General features: G+C 35.0%; 2 protein-coding genes across 2 annotated transcripts; one reads left to right on the top strand and one right to left on the bottom strand.

Moving 5' to 3' along the window:
- Positions 1-667: 667 nt before the first annotated feature.
- Positions 668-17,896, bottom strand: LOC108905913 (apoptosis-inducing factor 3). The gene is made up of 13 exons (XM_018708985.2): positions 17,819-17,896; positions 17,763-17,770; positions 17,626-17,709; positions 17,373-17,549; positions 17,129-17,315; positions 16,991-17,076; positions 11,740-11,918; positions 11,095-11,367; positions 5,815-6,065; positions 4,681-4,946; positions 4,257-4,534; positions 3,847-4,171; positions 668-3,686 (listed from the first exon to the last, which is right to left on the bottom strand). The coding sequence occupies exons 1-13, from the start codon at positions 17,894-17,896 to the stop codon at positions 3,467-3,469; spliced, it is 2,412 nt and encodes an 803-aa protein (XP_018564501.2). The 3' UTR covers positions 668-3,466.
- Positions 17,897-18,592: 696 nt separating this feature from the next.
- Positions 18,593-20,570, top strand: LOC108905895 (serine/threonine-protein kinase 16). The gene is made up of 6 exons (XM_018708961.1): positions 18,593-18,702; positions 19,059-19,231; positions 19,283-19,549; positions 19,601-19,755; positions 19,808-19,942; positions 19,996-20,570. Exons 1-6 carry the CDS (start codon positions 18,593-18,595, stop codon positions 20,110-20,112), a joined length of 957 nt encoding a protein of 318 aa, XP_018564477.1. The 3' UTR covers positions 20,113-20,570.
- Positions 20,571-22,270: the final 1,700 nt, after the last annotated feature.

Raw genomic sequence — 22,270 nt, forward strand, 5'->3', positions numbered from 1 at the left:
AGAGAATTTCTCAATTTTCATAGAATTTTTTCAAATTGTCCTAAAAATATCATATTAAAAAAAAAATTCGGATAAAAAGAAACCAATACGCTGCTGTTCTTGTGTTCATTTGACCTTCACCGTAAGATTCAAGGTCAAACCATAACCAACTCAAAAATATTAAACAGAACACACTTATTTTTGTACATCGTCAATCGACAGACCATCAGGCACATTTTTTCGAATTACAGAGGAAAACGTTTCAAGAAACATTCTGCGTATGACCTTGAAATCATCCGCAAGGTCATCCTACAAAAATTCTTTGACCCCAGATTCGTATATAAAATTTGTCGCTCTATCCGTTGCTGGCATAAAAAATAGCTTCTTCCATTTGATATTACGTTCACCCCAATTTGACCTTGAGACATGTGGTGAAGGTCAAACCCAAGGTCAGTAAGATTTTTTTATAAAAAAAACATAATTTTTCATATTTTCGATATTTTCATATCAATTGGCTTTTGTTATTTTTTTAACTCTCTCTTTTTTTTTAATTTCCTGCCAGACGACAATATATTTGTAAGTTTTTAATGATGCAGAAACGATTGTCGGTGTCGATATTTATCAAGACCTAATAATAAAAATAATTTCCTTTAAGACGCTTACTTTTTCTTTGTCGTTGCGTACGAGATTGTAGAAGTTTATTATTTGACATAAAAAAAGACGTACAAGCACCATTTTTTTCTCACAACGTGCGCTGCGGATCCGTTCGTCCAAAACGAAACCCGAACAGCGTATAGAATACATTAAATATAAAAATAAATCTATACATACATCTTAAAGAGAACAACAAATGCAAGAACGGAAACCGGTTCCTTCTTCATAATAAAATACCAGCTCTTGCCTCTCGGTACCGAAAGGCGAAATAATCCCATGAAAAATAAATTATAATTGGTACAACGGAAAATTTTCAAAATTGTAAAAAATTTGGTAAAATTCCCTATTCCTGATGGTGGTGAACACTAATTTGAAATTATTTTTGTGCGGTCGAATTTAGTTTTCGAGGAAAAAAGTGCTTAAAATTGTCCCCCCTTTCTTGACTTTTAATCTTCTGAAATAAGGCCACTAAGTACCGTAAAATTATTTCTAGAGGTGGCAGATTTAAAATGATAACTGTGGTAAAAATAAATCAAAACAATTTTAGAGGGCACTGAACACGAATCTGAAGATATTTCTGTGCGGTCAAATTTAATTTTCGAGGAAAAGTACTCAAAATTGTAGCCTATACTCTTCACACAGCACTCGTACCATCACTATTTACAATATCGTACAGTTTACATGTATCACTTAAAATTAAATCTAATCAGAGATCCAATAACTCGTGGCAATCAAATTCTCTCTCGTCTTTCATTCTTTGACACGAGGCCACTAAATACCGTAAATTTATTTCGAGGGGTAGCACATTAGAAATGATATTTGTGGGAAAAATTAATCAAAACTTTGTTCCAGGGGGCTGAATGCTAATTGTATCATCGGATCTAATTTTTGAGAGAAATACTGAGAATTGTAACCTGTAAGTTTCACTCAACACTCGAATCATCACTATTTGTAACACTTTATATCTTAAAAAAAAAGTAATTAGAGATCTAATAATTCCTGGGAAACATATTTTTTTGAAATTTTAAGGAAGATTATATTTATCTAATGTTTTATTATTACTCCATTTCATCTCACTCTACATCTCTCTCCTTCCCCCAGCCTTCCAACCCCCTCTACCCCTATTCAAGCAAGGTTACTAAGTGCCGTAAATTTATTTCTAGGGGTTGCAGATTAAAAACGATATTCGTGATGAAAATCAAAGAAAACATTTTTTTATTGTGCTGAGCGCGAATGTGAATTTATTATTGTGCAGTCGGATTTAGTTTTTGAGAAAAATACCTATTTCTGAAGGTGCTGAACATGAATCTAAATTTAATTTTTGTGCTATTGAATCTACTTTTGAAGGAAAAAAAAGGTACTGAGAATTGTAACCTGTAAGTTTCACACAACATTCGAATCATCACTATTTGTAATACTTTATATCTTAAAAAAAAACGTAACTAGAGATCTAATAATTCTTGGGAAAACATATATTTTTTTTAATTTTAGGGAAGATTATATTTATCTAATGTTTTATTATTACTCCATTTCATCTCTCTCTACCTCTCTCTCTCTCCTTCGGCCCACCTTCTGTCCCCTTCTCAAGCAAGGTTACTAAGTACCGTAAATTTATTTCTTGGGATTGCAGATTAAAAACTATATTTGTGGTGAAAATTAAAGAAAACATTTTTCTATTGTGATGAACAAGAATGTGAAGTTATTATTGTGCCGTCCAATTCAGTTTTTGAGAGAAAAACCTATTTTTGAAGGGGCTGAACACAAATCCAAACTTAATTTGCTGCAGTCGAATCTACTTTTGAAGGAAAAAAAAAGTACACAACACTCGAATCATCAGTATTTGTAAAACTGTGTGATTTATACCTTAAAAAAAACGTAATTGGAGATCTAATAATTTGGAAAATGTATTTTTTGAAATTTTAAGGAAAATTATGTTTATGTAATGGTTTATTATTATTCCATTTCATCTCTCTACCTCTCTCTCCTTCGCCCCGCTTTCTGTCCCCTTCTTCCCCTTTCCAAGCAAGGTTACTAAGTACCGTAAATTTATTTTTTGGGGTAACAGATTAAAAACGATATTTGTGGTGGAAATTAAAGAAAACATTTTTCTATTGTGATGAACACGAATGTGAAATTATTATCGTTCTGTCGGATTTAGTTTTTGAGAAAAACCTATTTTTGAATGTATTTAACAAGAATTTTGAACTTAATTTGGTGCGACCGAATTTAGTTTTGAAGTAAAAAAAGTACTCAAAATTGTAACTTGTACGTTTCACACAACATTAAAATCGTCACTATTTGTAACACTATAAAAAAAAGGGAAAAAAAATTAGTTCTAAAAATTCTTGAGAAACTAATTTTTTGAAATTTTAAGGAAAATTATAGTTAATTAATGAATTATTATTACTCCATTTTGCCCCTGTCTAGTTTGATCTTCTGAAATAAGGTTACTAAGCTCCGCAAATTTATTTCTAAGGGTAAGATTAAAAACGATATCTGATAAAAATAAATCAAAACATTTACATCCATTTAACGCCTATGTCTGTTTGGCCAATGACTTATTTTAATTAATTTAACGTACCAAAAGAACAAGACTTCATATAAAAAAAAACTTCCGACTGACATAACCTAACTTTATATAAAAACGTATCTATCTACATACGAGTAAGTCAGGTCGGGTCGTTTCTCGAAAATTCAAAATCAAGGGATAAAATAAACAGTACTTTTACCATATTCTCGTTTCCACGCATTACGTCATTGTTTTTCACGGGACTAAATCGGGTCTCGGTACCGGGAGGCAAGTCGCGGCTTAAAATAAAACTAAATAGCCTCTTCAGTAGTCCTTGGTCCAAGCTAGGGGATCGTCTTTGATGTCGTTCCGCGTCAGTGTCTTGCCCTGGGCCAGCAGCTCGGCGAACTGGGAAACGACGGGGTCCATGGCGCAGGAACTCACGGCCACCACCGCGTCGTCTTTCAAGTAGAAAGCGGAGAATTTCAACTCTTCGGGGTTACCGGCGTAGATTATGTCGTCGTACTCGCCGTGGCCAGCGTACCTAAAAGAAACGTTAAATTATTATGAATTTGCGCATTGCATAATATTGCTTGACGTGTATAAATAATAGACGCCAAGTTATTACGTAAACGCACAGTAGCGTTAATCCTTCCCAGTGATATTTTTTGAGGTTAGGTTTCTTTTACGTCGCATAAACTCACCGTACGCCCTTGCCGAACAGCATGGTCCAGAAATACGGGACCGCCTCGAGCTTCCTCTGCTTGCCGAGCATGTTCAAGGCGGCCACCTTCCCGTGGTAGTGGGCGAGGGGGTAATGCCCGATGGCGGACTTTTTGTTGTGGTGCGACCATACCGGGGCGTAGGCGATGTCTCCCCCGACGTAGACCTCGGGGACGTTGGTCTGGAGGTACTCGTTCGTCTCTATGGTGCCGTCGTCCATCATCTCGACGCCCGAGCCTTTCACGAAGTCCGTGAAGTAGGTGCTCCCTACGCCCATTATGACCAGGTCCGCCTTGAGGGTTGAACCTACGACGGAAAAGGCTTCGATAAAAAAAAATACCGCAGAAACCAATTTTTTTTTGTAATAATACAACCCGAACGGATCTCTTACCGTCCTTCAACTCCACGCTGACCACGTTCCCGTGCCCGTCCTCGTTCACCCTGGTCAAATTGTTCCCCGTGATGAAGTGCACCCCCTTGTCCTTGAACAGCTTCATGAAGGCAGCCCCGATCCTGGATCCCAGCAGAGGCTTGAAGGGCACGTCGCTTCTCAGCACGACCGTCACCTTCTTCACTTTGTTTACGCAGTAGTTGGCCGCCTCCAAGGCGATGTAGCTGGAGCCCAGGACGACCACCTCTTTGTCGTCGCGGAGCTGCGCGTTGGTGTATCTATGAAAAATTCAGTATTCACTACTATTGGCCATTGTTGGCACTGCCTGTCTCGTTATGTAATAAGACGCAACAGATTCGCTAATTTTGAGAAATCTCGAAGAAACCTAAGATAAAAAAGGTTAAATAATAGGAAAGTCGCTCACTTTGAATGTGCGTAATCTCTGAGCACCACAACGTTCTGAAGGTCGGCGCCGGGAATGTCGACTTTTCTCGCCCTGCAACCCGTTGCTATGAACACCTTGTCGTATTCCAGTTTGTTGCCGTTGCTGAGCGATACGGTCTTCTCCGTAGTATCCAGGCCTGTCGCCTCGATGCCCTTGAGCACCTCTATGTCATGGTCCTCGTAGAATTTGGCTGTTCTGAATTCCGCCTTTTCGATTTCAAAGTCCATAGCCTTGCTCACTTTCACCTAAAAACACATTTATTATTCGTTATCCACTTTAACGAAGAGCGCTTTGAGAACGAAACATCCAAACATCACCTCAAAAGAAATTTTTGACAGCTCTGAAAAATTTTAATTGAGAACCTCAAAATTTAAAGAATTAAAATAGTAATTTCCACATGAATTAATCAATTTTAATAAATTTGAAGTATATCACACATTTATTCATGTGAAAATTGTATTTTTAGTTCACTAAACTTAGAAGTTGCAACGATTATGTCAGGAAACTGTCAAAATTTCATTTGGAGCGATAGTCGGATGTTTTATTTTCAAAGCACACTGTTAAAGTGTAAAACTATACCGTGCATCTGTTTTTTTAAGTCGCCGTATGAGGATCTCGGTTGTCGAGATATTTTGTTACCCACTTTTACAAAAAGTGCTTTGGGAACAAAACATCCAACTATCACCAAAAACGAAATTATGACAGTTCCGAAAATTTTTAATTGATAACCTCAAAATTTAAAGAATTAAAATAGTAATTTCCACATAGATGAATCAACTTTCATAAATTTGAAGTATATCTCGCTTTTCTTCATGTAAAAAATGATATTTTCAGTCTTTTCAACATCGAAGTAATGAAAATTTTGCCGAACTGTCAAAATTTCGTTTGGAGCGATAGTCGGATATTGTGTTTTCAATGCACACCTCGTTAAAGTGGATCTAATTTCTGCAAACCATCTTGCTATTAATTTTAACATATATATGCCTTATGTGACGGTTTAAAACAATTCCTAATCTATGCGGTACAAGTGAGGAAGCATCAAGATGGCTGGCTTGATAAAATCCTTGGCGTTCTTGTGGTTTCTCTTAGACACGTATATAAGAAATCAAATACCCTGTCGTAAGGCAGACAGTTCTCCTTGCAAACGAGCGTAAGCCGACCCGTATATCCCTCCTGCCGCAGCGCCTCGACGCAAGTAGCGCCGGCCGGGCCACCTCCAACAACCACGATGCTTTGCCCCTCCTTCCTGTTCCTCTTCACCATCGGCTTGACACGTTTGTTAGTTTCCAATTCCGTTTTCCTGGCGCGTACCTTGACGTTGTTATCTTCGATGGTGACCTTGTAGCAAGGTAAAGAGTCCAAACCTGGAAGCAGAACCACAAGATAAGATACACGTTGTTTTTTAAGCTGTTTTGATAATCTGGTCAACGGACTTGACGTATCTATGTCATCCTTTCGCTGCTGTGCGGATTGAAGTGTAATAAATATAATCGCCGAAAAGAAATTTAATTATAATCCTCGGAATTAGGTACAGTCATATTGTCAAAAAATTTATGGACCGCTTAGATTACAGCAATAAATACAACAAAGTCGAAGGTGTTACTTTTATCTGATAAGTATTTTAATTAATGCATATGCAATGCAGCATCATGTTTTATAAGGATTTGTTACTGAGAAAGGAAGTTTCCATGAAGAAAATATGTTTCATTTTGGTACTTTTAAATAAAAATTGAGGAATTTATATTATCTCAATAAAACAGATCAAGCGAATAAATGCTTTCGTGATATATTTATGAACTGCTTCGAAGTGAATATCTCTATGGGTACATTTTACAGAAATGTAGCAAAAAGGTATCGGATTAACAAAAATATAAAATGATTTAGTACGGACCTAAAAAAAATAATATATTTTAAACAGTAGTACGGTTTACTGTGTAGAACATGCAATTAATAGTTTTCTTTTGTGAAATTGGAAATGAAAAAGTCAAATATAAACTCAATGTTCCATTTTCTTCATATCGAATATCTGTTATGTGTATTGTACATTATAATTTATATTTTTTTAAAATAATTTTTAATGTAGTTAGAGGTTATGTCTTTTTACCATGAAAACATTAAAAACCATAACCTCATTTTTATTCTAAGCAATTTATATGTTAGCGCTATTTTGTATTAAAATAACAAAATTTTGTATGGTAGTGTGGAGGTAATTTATTATGGGACATAGGTAGTAAGCTTCGAATATTTGTGATAAAATTTGTTATTTTAATACAAAATAGCACTAACAATTCCAATAAACATATAAATTGCTTAGAATAAAAATGGGGTTATGGTTTTGTTTATCCTCCAAATAACGACCTTGAAAATCCCCATGTTGTTTTGTTCATTGCTCTTGTTATTATTATGTAAATAAAGGTTGCTGTTTTAAAAAGTATTAAAAATTGGAAATATTAAATTAATTTACAGGAAAAATTCAAATGTTTCACGTGGTTACTTGACTTTTTTATTAAAATTATAATTATTGTCAATATCTTAGTTATTTATTTATGAAAACCCCATAAATTATACTTCGTTATAAAGAGAATTTCCCTTTTCTTTCAATGAGCCAAAAATTCAATATGGCGTCCATAAAAAAACAAAATATAACTACCGTGCTAGCACACATTTTTAGAGATATGATAATACTGACGACAAAATCGATTACTCACAGTCTTTAATATCAGGCTACACATAGTCCAATTAACTAAGCCTTTAAATCGAAATTTTGCCAACTTGGCTGAATTTTTGATATGAGTTAGTTTAAGGTATATTATAACAATAAGTGAGAGTAATTTTTTGTTCATCCCCCGGCCAAGGGTGGAAAAAGATAAAACAAAGGGCTTTTTCAAGATAACTGAAAAAGGGTAAGAGCTAGAAAAAAAAGTTTCATGAAAGTTGTAAAGCAGACAATTCTACATAAAAATGGCCTCTTAACTTTTTCTTGTACTATTACAATTAACAGAGTTAGGGAGGCTAGAAGTTAAGGGAAGATTTCAGAAATTTAAAAAAAATCATAACAAACAGAAAAATGATTGAATTTTGTAATTTTTTTTTTTCAATCTGCTCTAAAATATGTAACTTTTCTTTTCAGAGAAATAGATATATTTTTTAATTTTTAATAAGAAAGTTATAACAAAACATCAAATTTTTAATCGTTAATTTTAATGATTTAACAAAATTAAATTTCTGAAATCTTCCCTTAACTTCTAGCCTCCCTAACTCTGTTAATTTTAATAGTACAAGAAAAAGCTAAGAGACCATTTTTATGTAGAATTGTCTGCTTTACAACTTTCAGCTTTTCTAGCTCTTACCCTTTTTGAGTTATCTTGAAAAAGCCCTTTGTTTTATCTTTTTCCACCCTTGGCCGGGGGTTGAACAAAAAATTACTCTCACTTATTGTTATAATATACCTTAAACTAACTCATATCAAAAATTCAGCCAAGTTGACAAAATTTAGATTTAAAGGCATAGTTAATTGGACTAACATTTTTGCCCTAAAGTTTCGAAAAACAAATGAAATACGACTAAAAAAAGAGATAGCATAAAATCGGTTTCCTTCGAATATCTTTGGAACTATTATAAATTTTCTCAATTTAAAAATTTCTGTATCTCTTAAAAAAAAGAAAGATAACAGAAAACAAGCATTCTATAATATACTAACGTTTGAGGTTATGATCCTTTATTGATATCAATTCTTCTCCATGCCCGTAGCCACCCCTATTTGGTCACAGTTGCATCATTGTGTGCATGTGGATGGGAAGGTTACGACTTAAACTTGACAGGCTCTTGACTAAACATAGTTTGTAGTAACTAATTGTTTAACTCTACCTCATTTTTCTTCATTAGATAAGTACTTATTGGTTAAAATTATTTTCTGAGTAGTTTAACAGGATTTACTTCTTAAATAGTACAATTTTAACCTGTATAATAGCATTTAACGCACTGAATTTAATTTTGTTTAGGTTTTCTTTATAATGTAATTCACCCTTTTAGAGTTAGATTTAATCTGAAGTATGAAACTAAAGGACTAGGATCTTGTTGTAAATAATTTCTGTGACACGTGACTTGGCAAACTTACAATTCGTTGGTGTTCACATATAAACGATTACTTTCCGTGTGGGCAGTGGTGCTCAAAAGTACATGGTGTCGGATAGATTAAAAAAATAATATCTCTGTAATGTAATTTTGAAAAAACAACATACAAGTTTATTAAGCAAAGCTAAAAAGGAATTCTATCAAAATACAATCAGCAAATCATCTGATGTATGCAAAGTAGTGTTTTAATAAACAAAAACTCATATGTGTATTAAAATTCATAATAGAGATGCCACAGCGCTCGCAGTAATGGCTTCTGCTTTTAATGAGCATTTCTAAGCTCATATTAAAAAATTCCTCATCATGACTTGCCATGTAATCTTTAATAAAGGTGCAGATTTTACATTTGTTTTTTAGTTTGTACAAATTTTGGTGAAAAATAAAAAACTTCCGGTCCAGATTATTGAAAAAAATAAATTTAATTTTAATTATACCCTTTCCAAGACTTTCTTTTTTTAAAAAAAATAAGGTATCACTTTGTCATAGAGGGAATGAAATCCCTGTATTGAAATATGCTTTGTTGAAATTAAAAATCAATCTGCACAAATTTCTATGTGTAAAAAGAAATCAGTGAGGGCAACTTTTAGTCATTTTGCATTTAGATGTATTAATTTTCTGGTGGCGATCGAGTTAAATTAGTATCCAATTGTTGTTTGTAAATTTTTTTTATTAAACCAAGACGGTGATTAAAATGAAAAACAAACATTAACTTTTAAGTATCTAAATTTATGTGCAGTACATTTCGTACAAGTTCTATTTTTAAATTAAATTGAATTACACTAATGGTGTAACTACTCCCAAATACAAAATTTAATCATGTAAAGCAATAAATTTTTATGCATTTACACGTTCGTGTTACATCATTCGTAATAATAAACAAATTTAGTTTCTACTTTTATCTTGCTGATATTGAAATTTTTTAGGATTTTACAAATTGAAAACGCTTGTAGATAAATCGAATGTTTACTTATTACATTTTTCAAAGAATTATTTACTATCTAAAATAAGTGTCGTTAAATTTATTACAATTAGAAAAAATACATTTTGCGTGATTTGAACTTTAGCTCAGCCTGATATTAATCCTGATTTACAACTTACGTCTGACTAATTAAATTCATTTTTTGGCGACGTTATCACCGACACTTAACGTTGGGACAATATTTTATAACGACTACAGATACATTTCTCTGAGATAGCGATAGACTCGATTACATCAAGTGGAATATTACTGGAAATTACTATTTACGACCGGAATCAAACATATCCACTTTAATAATTGTAAATAAGTGTTATTTTCTAGTAGAGTACTATTAAATTATTGCTTGTCATGATTTTTTTAGATTAATGGGATATATCAGCTTAGATAAGGTGCAAATGTAGTGTTATCACAGTTATCTATTCCTAGAGCATTTGAAATTGCTTGTTTAAATAATCGTTCTATTAAGAAGGTTAAAATAAATGTAATTTTTTTTACATATGCATGTTAGGACTTATTATTCTGGCGGTAAATGCAAAATGCGATACGACGTATCGAAATAACAATAATAATAGTTTAAACAATCATATTATCTATGAATAAAACAAAATTATTTACATTTCTACCCTCAACTATTTTTAGAATCAGAAATGAATCATAACTTTCATATGTAACGCTCTGCATCTCAAAAACGAAGTTCCTGCAGGCACTTTACAGTTTTTTTATTTTGTGACGTAGAATCCGTGATTAAAGTTTGGCTAAGTATAGGTACGTTGGTCAATAACGTAGTAAGTAAAAAACAAGTGAACTTCGTATACATTTCATTAATTGTGACACCAATTTACTACATCTTTTGGCCTACTACAATTTTTTAACTATTAATTTAAGACCGTGAAAGAAACAGAGCAATTTTTCATGAGAAAGTGCAACATTACTCTTTTTTAATCAGAAAAAATTACATGCATAAATTAATTTAAATAAATGGAAATAAATTTAGATTTTAAAATTTATATTTACAAATTAATACAAGGTTACTTTGAGAGCTGTAGATTAATATAGTGTTAAATTTTCAATAATTAGTGACTAAAAAAAACAGCAAGCTTAGGATTTTGACATTGATGATATTCAACCAAAAAAAAAATACAAAACAGGTCTTACAGATAAATACCGCAAAATTAATAGTAGTAGAAAATTTACTTTTCAGCGATCTGACTTCAGTGGCAGCACATAAATAAAGACTGATTGATTACAACTGGAATTAAAAAAAAAATTGAATTACTCACCGGGAAAGTCTTCGATGTCTCCTGTGGCGAAGCTGAAACACGCCCCGTGCCACTGACACCTGACCCGTCCGTCTCCCACAGCGCCGTTGACTAGCGGAGCACCGTAGTGGGTGCATTTTGCTCCTATAGCATTGATCTTCCCGTTCTGCTTGATCACTAACACTTTCCCCTCGTCCAACTCGAAAGCTTTCAGTTCGTTCTCCTTGAGGTCCGACACCTGGCACACCACCCCCTCAACGAAGTCATCGGGGTTCTCCTTTGCCACATCGGTAGCTGAAATAAGTGTTTGGAATTGAATTTTTCGAAATAAATGGCTAGCAAGCGCTACAAGGGAGTACATTTTACGGTGCTATTTTTAGATCGCGGATCAATAGTGGCTGTGTTGTTTTTGTTGTGAATAGTGTGCTACGTCTATGATGCAAAGGACCTACCCGCCATTTTCCAAAACAATTAAACGAGATTGCGCCCGTAAAGACGGTGTTTTAACAATGTTACTCGTCTTTTTTGACATAACTCTCAATGTTGACGTTTTTTCCTCGATCGGTTACGGTGCCGCGTCTAATTGAAGGTTATGTTTCACGAGCGAACGCAAATGACCTACTTCGGGCGGTGACAAAAGGCTGTCGAGCAGTTAGGCCTACTTACCTTTCGAGATCTCGACTTTGGAGCTGCTGCAGCCCATTTTGAAAAACTGTGGTCGTGAAGTTGGTGTTGGTACTAGAAAAGGCACATTGGGTGTTTTGCGCGAAGCGGTGGTTAGCCGTCGGCGGCTCTCAGCGACTAAAATGCGTGAGTCGCGGGAAAGGAATTTCCGAATCATTTCCCTATCGTGTGTGACGTGTATTCAAGGTCGTCTGGTTGTTTACTATTTCATTCATTTGCACGTTTTTGGGGATAAGTCGGCACCTCTCTTTTTATCGGTCGCGACCGGCATTGAGCGGTTTCGTTTTGCGTTACGTGACCCAGATAAGCGTTGTAAGGACAAGAATAACGTTATTGATTATTTAAGTGCCGTCTTAATTATTTACAGGGTGTCGATGGAGCAACAGCGGATTCGGCACATTAAAATATTACGATTTAACCAAACGTACCTTCGGCCAAAAGTGTATACTTAAAAAAGTAGGGTGTCAAAGTGGAAAACTGTGTTTTGATTATTTTTAAACAACCTTGACAAAATGACAGATGTTGCGCAAATTTTAGGGATCCGAGGTTTTTTGAGGCGATTAATTCAAATCCGATCATAATTTTGCTATTACCCACTAAACACGAAACGTAAATGAAACGTTGCAAATGAGCTGTTTTATTACACATTTGAAACAATAACTAGAAATGTTGCTGTTTCATTACAGAAATGTACCACTTGAAAACTTACTTCGTGAAACATAGCCGAAACATTCCAATTGAAGAGAGTTTGAAACATTACTCGAAACATTCCCTTTCGATCTCGGGAACGTAACAACGACAAACAAACAACACTTTGCTTTTGTTTATCTTATGGAACTTCCATTCGGCATTACTTAAATTTTGCTCTCAAGCCCCATCATTATAGCAAGCGTTAGTTCATTTGCCTTTGTTATATGTACAACCAGACATGAACAGAAAAAAAATTGTGGTAACATATTTATAACACAAGTCTAGAAAAAATGTTGTTCGTGACTTGCGCAGACCGCGCGTAACAGCCCGAATTTATTTATTTTTCGTGTGCCTAATTCGTATTATGCTAGGTGTTAGGTTAGGTTTGCGGTTTGCCTTTACCCGTTTGCCTGGCTTCGTTGTTCTTCATCGTTACCAGGGAGAATAGTCTCCATGATCGTTACTTTGATGCTATTTTATGTGATAATTTATAGTGTGTGCAGTTGTGGTTATTGTAAGGTGCATATAAAATAATGAATATTGATGCAAAATGTTTAAAACGATATGTGTAGAGACTTCGAATTTTGCGTCACATCTACCTAAACATAGTTATACCCACTACCTAATACCTATTAAAGACAAGAGGACAAAAACTAAAAAAAATGGAACATGGAACTATACGTTTCGGAGAACTATTTGAAATACGGAAAAAACAAGTGAAATATATGTCATTTATTTTATATTTTGTACAAATGTTTATATTTGTGTACGTGTATAGGAATGCTTAAATAAAAGAGTTTAAGTATACCTACAAATACTTATTTTTTCAATATATCCTTTTGTATCTTATTTATTTCTACTGTAAAATTTATTATAAAAAGGTTAGATGTAATATTGATTATGCGTAGAAGAAATTGTAACTTCTTTATATTATTTTTCAGTAATGTTATTTGTTTTTCATGTACCTACCATTTCAAGATTATTAGAAATATTTAAAAAATTATTCACACTGTTTATACTGTTTCAAAAACGCTTCTGAAATGGAAATTATCTAAAGTTGAGAGCATTATGAGAACAATATGGTAATAAAATTATTATGTTACTCAAACATTTCTGAAAATATACTGAAACGTAAAACAAAAATATCTAGTGCATAAATGGAACATCAAAAGAATGTTACTGAAACCAATTTTTTGAAACGTTTCATTGGAAACGTATTTTGGGGAGGACATCTTCGGTTTCTATTGGGTTACCAGAACGTTGCATGGTTTTTTATGAAACGTTTCAAGAAAAATGGAAACGTTTCTGGAACATGTCAGAAACTGAAAAAATGTTTAGTGGGTACCTACTTATTATTATTAGAGGACGCCACTTGCAGAACTTTGACATGTCTTTAAAATGTCAAAACTTCTTGCTTCTCGGTATATCTGCCTCTTTGATATATTTTTTTTCATTTTACTATCTTTTTTGCGCAAAAAGATATTCCTGGCAAAGTACTACTACGAGATACTCACTTTTAAAAAATTTAAAAAAGTTGATATTGTTATTTCGTTGTATTTTATTGTTTTTTATTTATAAAAGTAGGCAGGTTTTCTTTTTTTCCATGTCAGCATTTGAATTTAGATAATAATTAAAAAAAATCTAAAAAAAATAATTTCGTAATACTAATCAATTATTATTTTTTACATAATAAAAACTAAATTTCCTCTAAATAAGGTTTATACATATATATACACAATAATAGTAACTAATTAAATTACTTAAATCTCGTTTACGGTGCACCAATCATCAAAACAAACCTTATTTTTTTTGGAAGTATAATAGATTTTAGGAGTAAAAGTAAAAAGCTGATTTAACTAAGCTTGTTTCTGTTCAAAGTCGCTTTGTTTAGATGTAAGTGGTAAAAAATTGTAGTTTTCTAAATAAAAAAACTGCTGTGCTGGAATTTAATGGCACTCTAGAACTTGTATATGTTACTTCATATCAAGAATCTGCATTTACAGAAATAGAAAAAATATTCTTCAGTACTACGGTGATCTTATCTTTTTGTAGATATAAATACAGCCTTACAACCTATCGTTTTATCAAAGAGATACGTTATTTTTTTTTACAAATCTTTCTCTATTGCAGATTTCTCGTAATTAATTACTTTATTATCAAATTTCATTTGCTAGTAAATAAAAACCAAATCACGCTTTGTGATCCAAACACTTGAAACTTTAATGATCTTGCGTGGAAATTTTTGAAAAAGGTTTTAAATAACATTTACTCATAAAAAAATATCAGATGCTCTTATGATCTATTTGTACATACAGGGTGATTCATTAACAATGGGAAAGTCGAAAGCTGAAGATACTACACGTGAAATGATGACTATATTGGCGCAAACATGCCTTATACGAAAGTTGATCACACGTCATACTAAAAGAGTCTATTGATGTTTCTGGACTCTCAGCTACACTCTCTAGAACTGTTTTGATGTTTTGTGTTGAACGACTTGTTGAAGGATGGCCAGTGTTTAACTATGGCTGCTAAACCTTCATTATTTTTAAAATGTTGCTCAACAATGGAAACGCGTTGTTCTTTCGCGTAGCATTCCATTTTCCATAACTCTGAATTCGCGCCATTATTCCATGGCTAGAAATTGGCCTCAATGATTTGGGATCGAGGGGGATTATCCCTCTTTATCCTGCCTCATCTCGTGTAGGCCTGGACAGCCTTCGTAGGTGGGCCCCAGCCGTCGTCTACTCCGACCACAAATGCGGCCGGTGTAGGCGCTTTGTGGGACCTCCTTTTGTCCTGGCTGGGCCCCGCCGGCTAGGGCCCTTTCTTCTGGCGCTCTTCTTGCTTCGCCGGCTCGTCTGTGTAAACCCCGGGGGTGGTGTCATGTTTATGTGTGGTATGGTAGGCTAGGGTAGTGCGGCTATGCAGCCTGGGATGCGGTTTGCTAAGGTGGCCCTTAGGCTAGCGCGGCAGGGGAGGGGTAAGGAGGGCACGGGGGGGTGTGTATGTGTGTGTGTGTGTGTGTGTATGTGTCGTTGTCTTCGTTTCTTGATCCTGGCTGTCTCTGAAACAGAAAAGGTTAGCGGGCAGGGGGGGGGGTGTCGTTAGGGTGGTCACCCAGGGTCAAAAAGTTGGTGTCTAAGTCTTTTGTGTTTGTCGGTCACGTCGGGTATGTAGTCAACGGCTTGCCTGAGGAGGGGATTGTCATGTCTAGCGGTTACGTCAAACCGTTTCTCCGCGTTTTGTCTTATTGTCTGTGTAGCGTTTGTGTATTGTAAGTATCGTAATATGTCAGTGTTTCTTACGTACCAGGGCGCGTCGGTGGCCGTGCGGAGGGCTAAGTTTTCCACAGCCTGTAATGACTTTAAGTGGCTTTTTGCCGCGTGACCCCACGCCGTGGAGGCCTAGGTTAGCTGCGGTTGAAGTACCACCTTGATAAGCGTTCGCTTATTCCTTAAACTGAGGGTGTTTCCACCTTTGAGTAAGGGATAGAGCCTAGCCCTGGTGGTCTTCGCTCGCGCCACCGTCTCCACGATGTGCGGTTTCCACGTGAGACGCTGGTCCATCGTCACGCCCAGGTATCGTGTTTGTCGATTCCAGGAGATGGGTTCCTGGGATAGTGTCAGTCTGTCGAGGTTTTGTGGGATTTTTCGTTTGGTAAAAAGGATGGCCGAACTTTTGTTGGGATTAATTTTGACTTTCCACCTGTTGCACCAGGTTTCAAGTTGGTCTAAGGAGTTTTGGAGGAGGGAGACGGAATATTTAGGATCTACGGATTGGGATGTGATTGTCAGGTCGTCGGCGTATAAGTATATGGTGTTGGGGGGATGTGGGATGTCGGAGTTGTAAATGGTGTATAGGTGTGGGAACAGGACGGTGCCCTGGGGGACACCGGCCTCCATGGGACGGGTGGTGGAAAGGGAATCTTGGATTTGGATGCGGAATTTTCGGTGGTGTAGGTAGGATTTTATGAGTTTGGTAAAGGATATGGGATATAACTCTGAACTGTCAGCTGTCTTTTTCTTTTCGTTGGCAACACTTTACCGCACAAATGGCGCTAACTTCAAATCTTTCGTCAATTTTGGGGCAGCCATTATTATAAATCTTTTACTAATCTATGCATTGTTTGTACAATTTTCTGATGAGTTGTTGGGGTTAAAATTTTGTAAATATTAAAAGGGATAAAAACAGTATTATTATCATAGAAACTTGTGAATCTCGGATTTAAAGACAATAAGAAAAATTTTTTCTTTGAGCCTGGGTTTAAACCAAAAACAAATAAAAATTAGCACCATCAAGTTTTAACGCTTTTTTTTTAAATAAATAAATCAACAGTTAAGATGTTCACTAAATATATTTATACCTTCCATACATATAATAAAATGCGTTTTTAATAAAAAAGTATATACAACAAATTAATAATTGCATTGGACCTTACGACTAGTTATACAAATGCAGTCTTTGTCAGTGCATGTATCTATCCACATAGTGGATTATTTCGAAACAAACTTCTACCATGATCAAAATTATTATCATCCACTCCAGCCTTATATGGTGCTTGTCGCTGAGATGCGTCGAAAGGAGCTCTATCAGGGCGACGCAGTGGCTGATCTTCTCGTTCATGACCTAGAACGATTCGAAATTGTAACCAACGTAAAGTTTAACAGTCAGAACGTACCTTGGTGCGTTTAGCTATGCAAAAATACACGCAGACTTGGTTGTATAGGTTTTCTAACTGTTCGTTTTCCCAATAAAAATCGGGAGTGTCCAAAACGTCAGAGCTCAAGTTCAAATAGTGGCGTAGAGCGAATAATTCTCCGTGTTTCCGAAGAACTTCTTCCCTCGTCATTCTGATTTTCTTCCCCCTGAAAGTTTTTCATTCCGATTTTACAAAAAACGCTCAATTTACAAGATTTAAATACCTTTTTAAGTCTTCCGTAACAAACTCTATTTCGTCTATGTATTTTTCTAAAGACGACTCCCATATGCCTAATTTGACGGACAGTACCATCGCATTGGACAAAGTGTATTTGTCTAATGATAAATTCTTTTCAGTTGCAAGAACAAAATCTCCGTCTTTCTCCAAACATGTGGGTATACTAGAAAAAAAAATTATACCAACTTTTTCAAAGAAAACATTAATATTTTGCTTTTAAGTATTTAATACTGACTTACTCGGGCAATGTATGATATTTATAACTCATAATTTCACTCTCCGTTTGAACCAGCCTCTCCGAGTAACTGTCTTGTTCGAATTGCCTTAAAAACGACAATACGTTACTACTTTCCAAGTCTGTTATGTTCCACAGCACCACACTACCTAAAAAAATTCAATATAGCAACACCATGTCAAATGACGCAGATTTACCTTCTTTGAAGAAAAATATTTCCCTCGGTTCTTTCCCGATACGGTACTTTGCAACAGCGTGTACAACCTCACTGTCATTTTCAATTGTTTTCGGCTCGTAGAGGTCCTGTTGCTTCAAGCCTTCCACCAGTTTTTCCAAATCATATTCTTCAGCAGTCGCGTATGCTACCACGTTATATATTCCTGGTTTTTTGCCTTCTTCCTCTATGATCTTTTTCTTCCTCGCAGGTCTTTTTTTTATTTGAATGGAAGAGATAGAGTCGTGCGTGCTAACAGGAAATTCTGTTTTAACTTTCTGGTTGATTTGCAATGTTGCACAAGTTTGGTAAAATTTGGATTTTACAAGATTTGAAGGCAAAATGGAGCTAGTTTTCTTTGTTATTGGTTGAGTAGCAAAATTATGACACACCTGCACCAAATGAAGGGTTTTCTTACTGGTATTAAGAATTAAACAATTAATTTGTTTGAAACAAAACATCGTAAAGGTTAAGTGACCGGGAAAAATAGGGTTATAGAAGCATGTTACGGATGGCAACGATCGGTAAAAAAGATTACTATCAAACCAAATCTGATTAAAAAACCTACGATACATTTAATCTACCATTCGGCGTGGGGACTCTTCTCGCTAATGTAGTTTCATAATTATAGTAATATTAGATATGTGGCAATATTATATTTGTTGATTGTCAATGTTAATGTTTTTAGGTTAAATATGACGTATGTCGGGTCCACGTTGTGTATACATTTATTTATAGAAGTAAAAATAACATAATTATGAACGCTTTGGGGTTGAGCATGATAGTAAAGATGGGCTGCATCTGTTCAAGGGAGTCCATAGACATAAACGGTTCGAAATATGTGGTAAAAGAAAGACTTGGAGAAGGGTAAGTTTGAAGTTTATAGGGAACAGCTGTTAGCTTGTATATTGTTAGAAACACACTAATTATCAGCGAATATTTAATATATTACATTAAATACAAGTTTTTAGTTTGAAATATAAAAAGTTTATAAGGCATTTAAAACAACTAGTAAATAAGGGCGTCTGCCGTCGAATGTTGAATGCCGAATGCCGAATGGTGAATGAATGGTTCCATGTGTCTTATCTGCCCTAGCCGAGGAATTTGTTTATTTTACTTAGCCCTTGCCTCTTGGGTTAAGTGTTCACATTATTGGTCTTCGCTCGATTTCTAACAATATACATGATACAAGAGGGTACAATATTTATTTTGTTTAATTTTAGGGGGTTTTCGTGCGTAGATTTAGTCGAGAATACCTCCACAAAGAAGAGATATGCCTTAAAGAGGATAACATGCCACAGCCTTGAGGATCAAAAAATTGCCATGCAAGAAATAACGTACTATAAGAAGCTGAGGCATCCTAGTATAATAGAACTTATAGATTCCACGTTTAAAGGTACAGTGAGAATTTTGTTAAATTTGAAATTAAATGTTTTACAAATCGTAGGCTCGGCCGATATAGTTGTTCAAGCGACGTCCGAAGCTTTCCTTCTATTGCCTTACTTTAAGCGAGGTACTTTACACGATTACCTCACCCTACGTTCCTTCAACAAGAATTATCTGGACATTAAAGAGGTTCTTAGGATATTCGGGGAAATATGCCAGGCAATAAAGTTCCTGCACGATTTCACGCCAGATCCCATCGCACATCGTGACTTGAAGACGGCTAACGTTTGTCTGACGGAGAACTTGGACCCTGTTTTAATGGACTTAGGTGAGGCTTTGTACCAAAATTATGAGTGAATTTAATTTATATAATTTTTAGGTTCATGTGCCCCTGCCAAAGTGCAGATTTGTGGGGCGCAAGATGCCCAGAAGCTGCAAGACATAGCCGCGGAGCGATGTTCTATGACGTACAGGGCCCCCGAGCTGTTTCACGTGGAGAGTTACTGCGTTATCGACCAACGAACTGACATTTGGGTATGTAAGGAATAAAGTAGCATAGCCTGTATTTACTAGGACGATTTTTTAGAGCTTAGGATGCGTTCTGTATGCAATGTTGTACTTCAAGTCACCTTATGACATTGTTTACGAGCGAGGGGATTCTGTGAACTTAGCTGTGATATCGGGAACGGTGCATTTTCCGGAAGAATATCCGTATAATGAAGTAAATAATTTTGTAATTTTTTTTTATACGATTTAACTTCTACTTACTTCCAGGACGTCCACGATCTAGTTCGCTTCATGCTCAAAGTGGCTCCGTCAGAGAGGCCTTTTATCGATAACGTGATCACGAAGACGACGGATTTGAAGAACAAACTTGATACGGTAGTTTAAGGTGTTAAAAATGCGATAATCTAAGAAAATAACGAGAAATTTGCGAATTGGCGGTAGTGTACATATATAAGTGGTGCACTGCATTGCTTTTTTTCTAAGTTACTGTATTTTGAGCCAAATGGTAGGGGATAATTTGCCGTCAATTAGTCAAAAGCACATACCTTGCAAATATATCGATAAGCTTCGATAACTTTTTCTTTGGACGTCTTTTTAATGATTGTAGACCAGTTTCCAAATGTACGACGCTTTACTTAAAATGTATCAAATCTGTCCAATAGAGTTAAGACGCCATTTTATTTTTTAACGTACCTTTATTTTACAAGTACATATTTATTTATTTTAAAAAATAAGCTGTACCAGTGAGACTTTCAAGAACAATCTTATTTAAGTGCAAATATCTTTCTTTGTATTTGAGTGTATCATGTGTTAACATTTTGAGAATAAAAAAGTGTACAAATGTCCATTTGTTTGTTTGAGAGCCTGATTCCTTTTGTTACTAGTTTTATTTTAAAGAATATTTTGTTTAATTGGATCTTCTGGTGTTGTCGTTGATGATGACTTCAGAATTAGGAATTGAATTGAAAATTCTTACCTTGTGCTAAAGCTGGCAGTGCCAATAATGACCAATAGTAGTAGTAAGATAATTGCGGCTTTTAATTTTTTGTTTCAGTAATATTATATAAGCGATGCTATCACAATTTTCTGTCTGCAATAATTCAGACTTAAAAACGTTCCTTCAGAAGAAATTTAAGGTTATATTCACATTACACTACACACACAGTACACACTACAGTACAGTACACACTTAAAAATCTTTTTAAACTCGATTCGTACCATATGCAAATGTGAAAATTATTTTTCTTTATATAACCAAGTTTTATGATATATCGCGCCAAAACGCAAGTCTGCAGTTCTCTGACAGACAGGACGAAATTTTTTAATAAAAATATTAGTTGGAGAATACAAAGATAAAAGGTTTGCTTCTACAAGAGGTGGTTGATCCACCGTCTGCCTTCTTTTTCTTATTGGCTGCAAAACCGTCCTTTTATTCAGCAATCAATAACAAGGAAACACCAAAAAACAAAAGCTTAAAGCTGACATTTGCACTCGACTTAAAATATAAGACAGAAGTGCGTTAGAAACAGTAGTTTTCTCTAGTGGTAAAACTGAATTAGTAATAATGTAAAAGCAAATCATTAATAACAGAGTTATTTGATTATATTTTAAAATAATATTGACATATCTTACTTTGCTTTTTATACAGGGTGGGCCTCCAGTAACGCCTCGGTCGCTAGTGACCAAACGGCAAATGTTACAGAAACCTGTTTAGGTGGGTATGTGTACGTTGATTACGGCTACATTTTAAAAATATTTTGAGATATACAGGGTGTCCAGGAAAAGTGTACCATATCAAAGTTATGTTTTTTTAAATAGAACACCCAGTATTTTACTGCATTTCTGAAAGCACCGTAAAAAAATAGGTGAACTTTATTAAAGGTTCTGAATACCTAGGACTTACAGTTTGTGAGATATTTCAATTTAAGTGAAAATGCAGGCATAGCGTAGAAATTTAATATTAGCAATAAAAAAATAATTTTAAGGAAGCAGCTTTGGAGGGTCTATTTTAGATCCTTGAAGTTATAAATTGTTATATTTGTCGTCACTTAGTATTATACAGGGTGTTCAAAAAACTGCTGAATACTTCTCTCAACTTTAAACAGCAATAACTTGGTTATTTTAAATGGAACACCCAGTATATTTTTACTTTGGGAGTTGGGAAATTTAAAACTCTTTCAAACTGTGTATAGGTTCCCTATACCTATCTCTAACGGTATTGGAGATATTTGTGCCGTTTCGTTTTTTATCGATTTTTTTTGTAAGATGTATCCACGTGTCTTTATCGAGGTCTTTACTGAATTGGTTTGGGTTCTTCTTGATGACGTCTCTTTAAATATAAGGAGAAAAATGTGAATGCAAATAGATGGCACACCTGCACATTTTTCATATTCAGTGAGAAATTATATAAATCGATAATTAAGTAATAAATGAGTAGGTAAGAATGGTCCATGTCAGTGGCTACCACAGGTGTCCAAACCTCTCGTAATGGACTTCTTTGTTTCGGGCTGTATAAAAATATATCTTGTACACAGTGTTCCAC

The sequence above is a fragment of the Anoplophora glabripennis genome, unplaced genomic scaffold (genome assembly GCF_000390285.2).
Source record: "Anoplophora glabripennis isolate ALB-LARVAE unplaced genomic scaffold, Agla_2.0 scaffold255, whole genome shotgun sequence".
NCBI lineage: Eukaryota > Metazoa > Arthropoda > Insecta > Coleoptera > Cerambycidae > Anoplophora > Anoplophora glabripennis.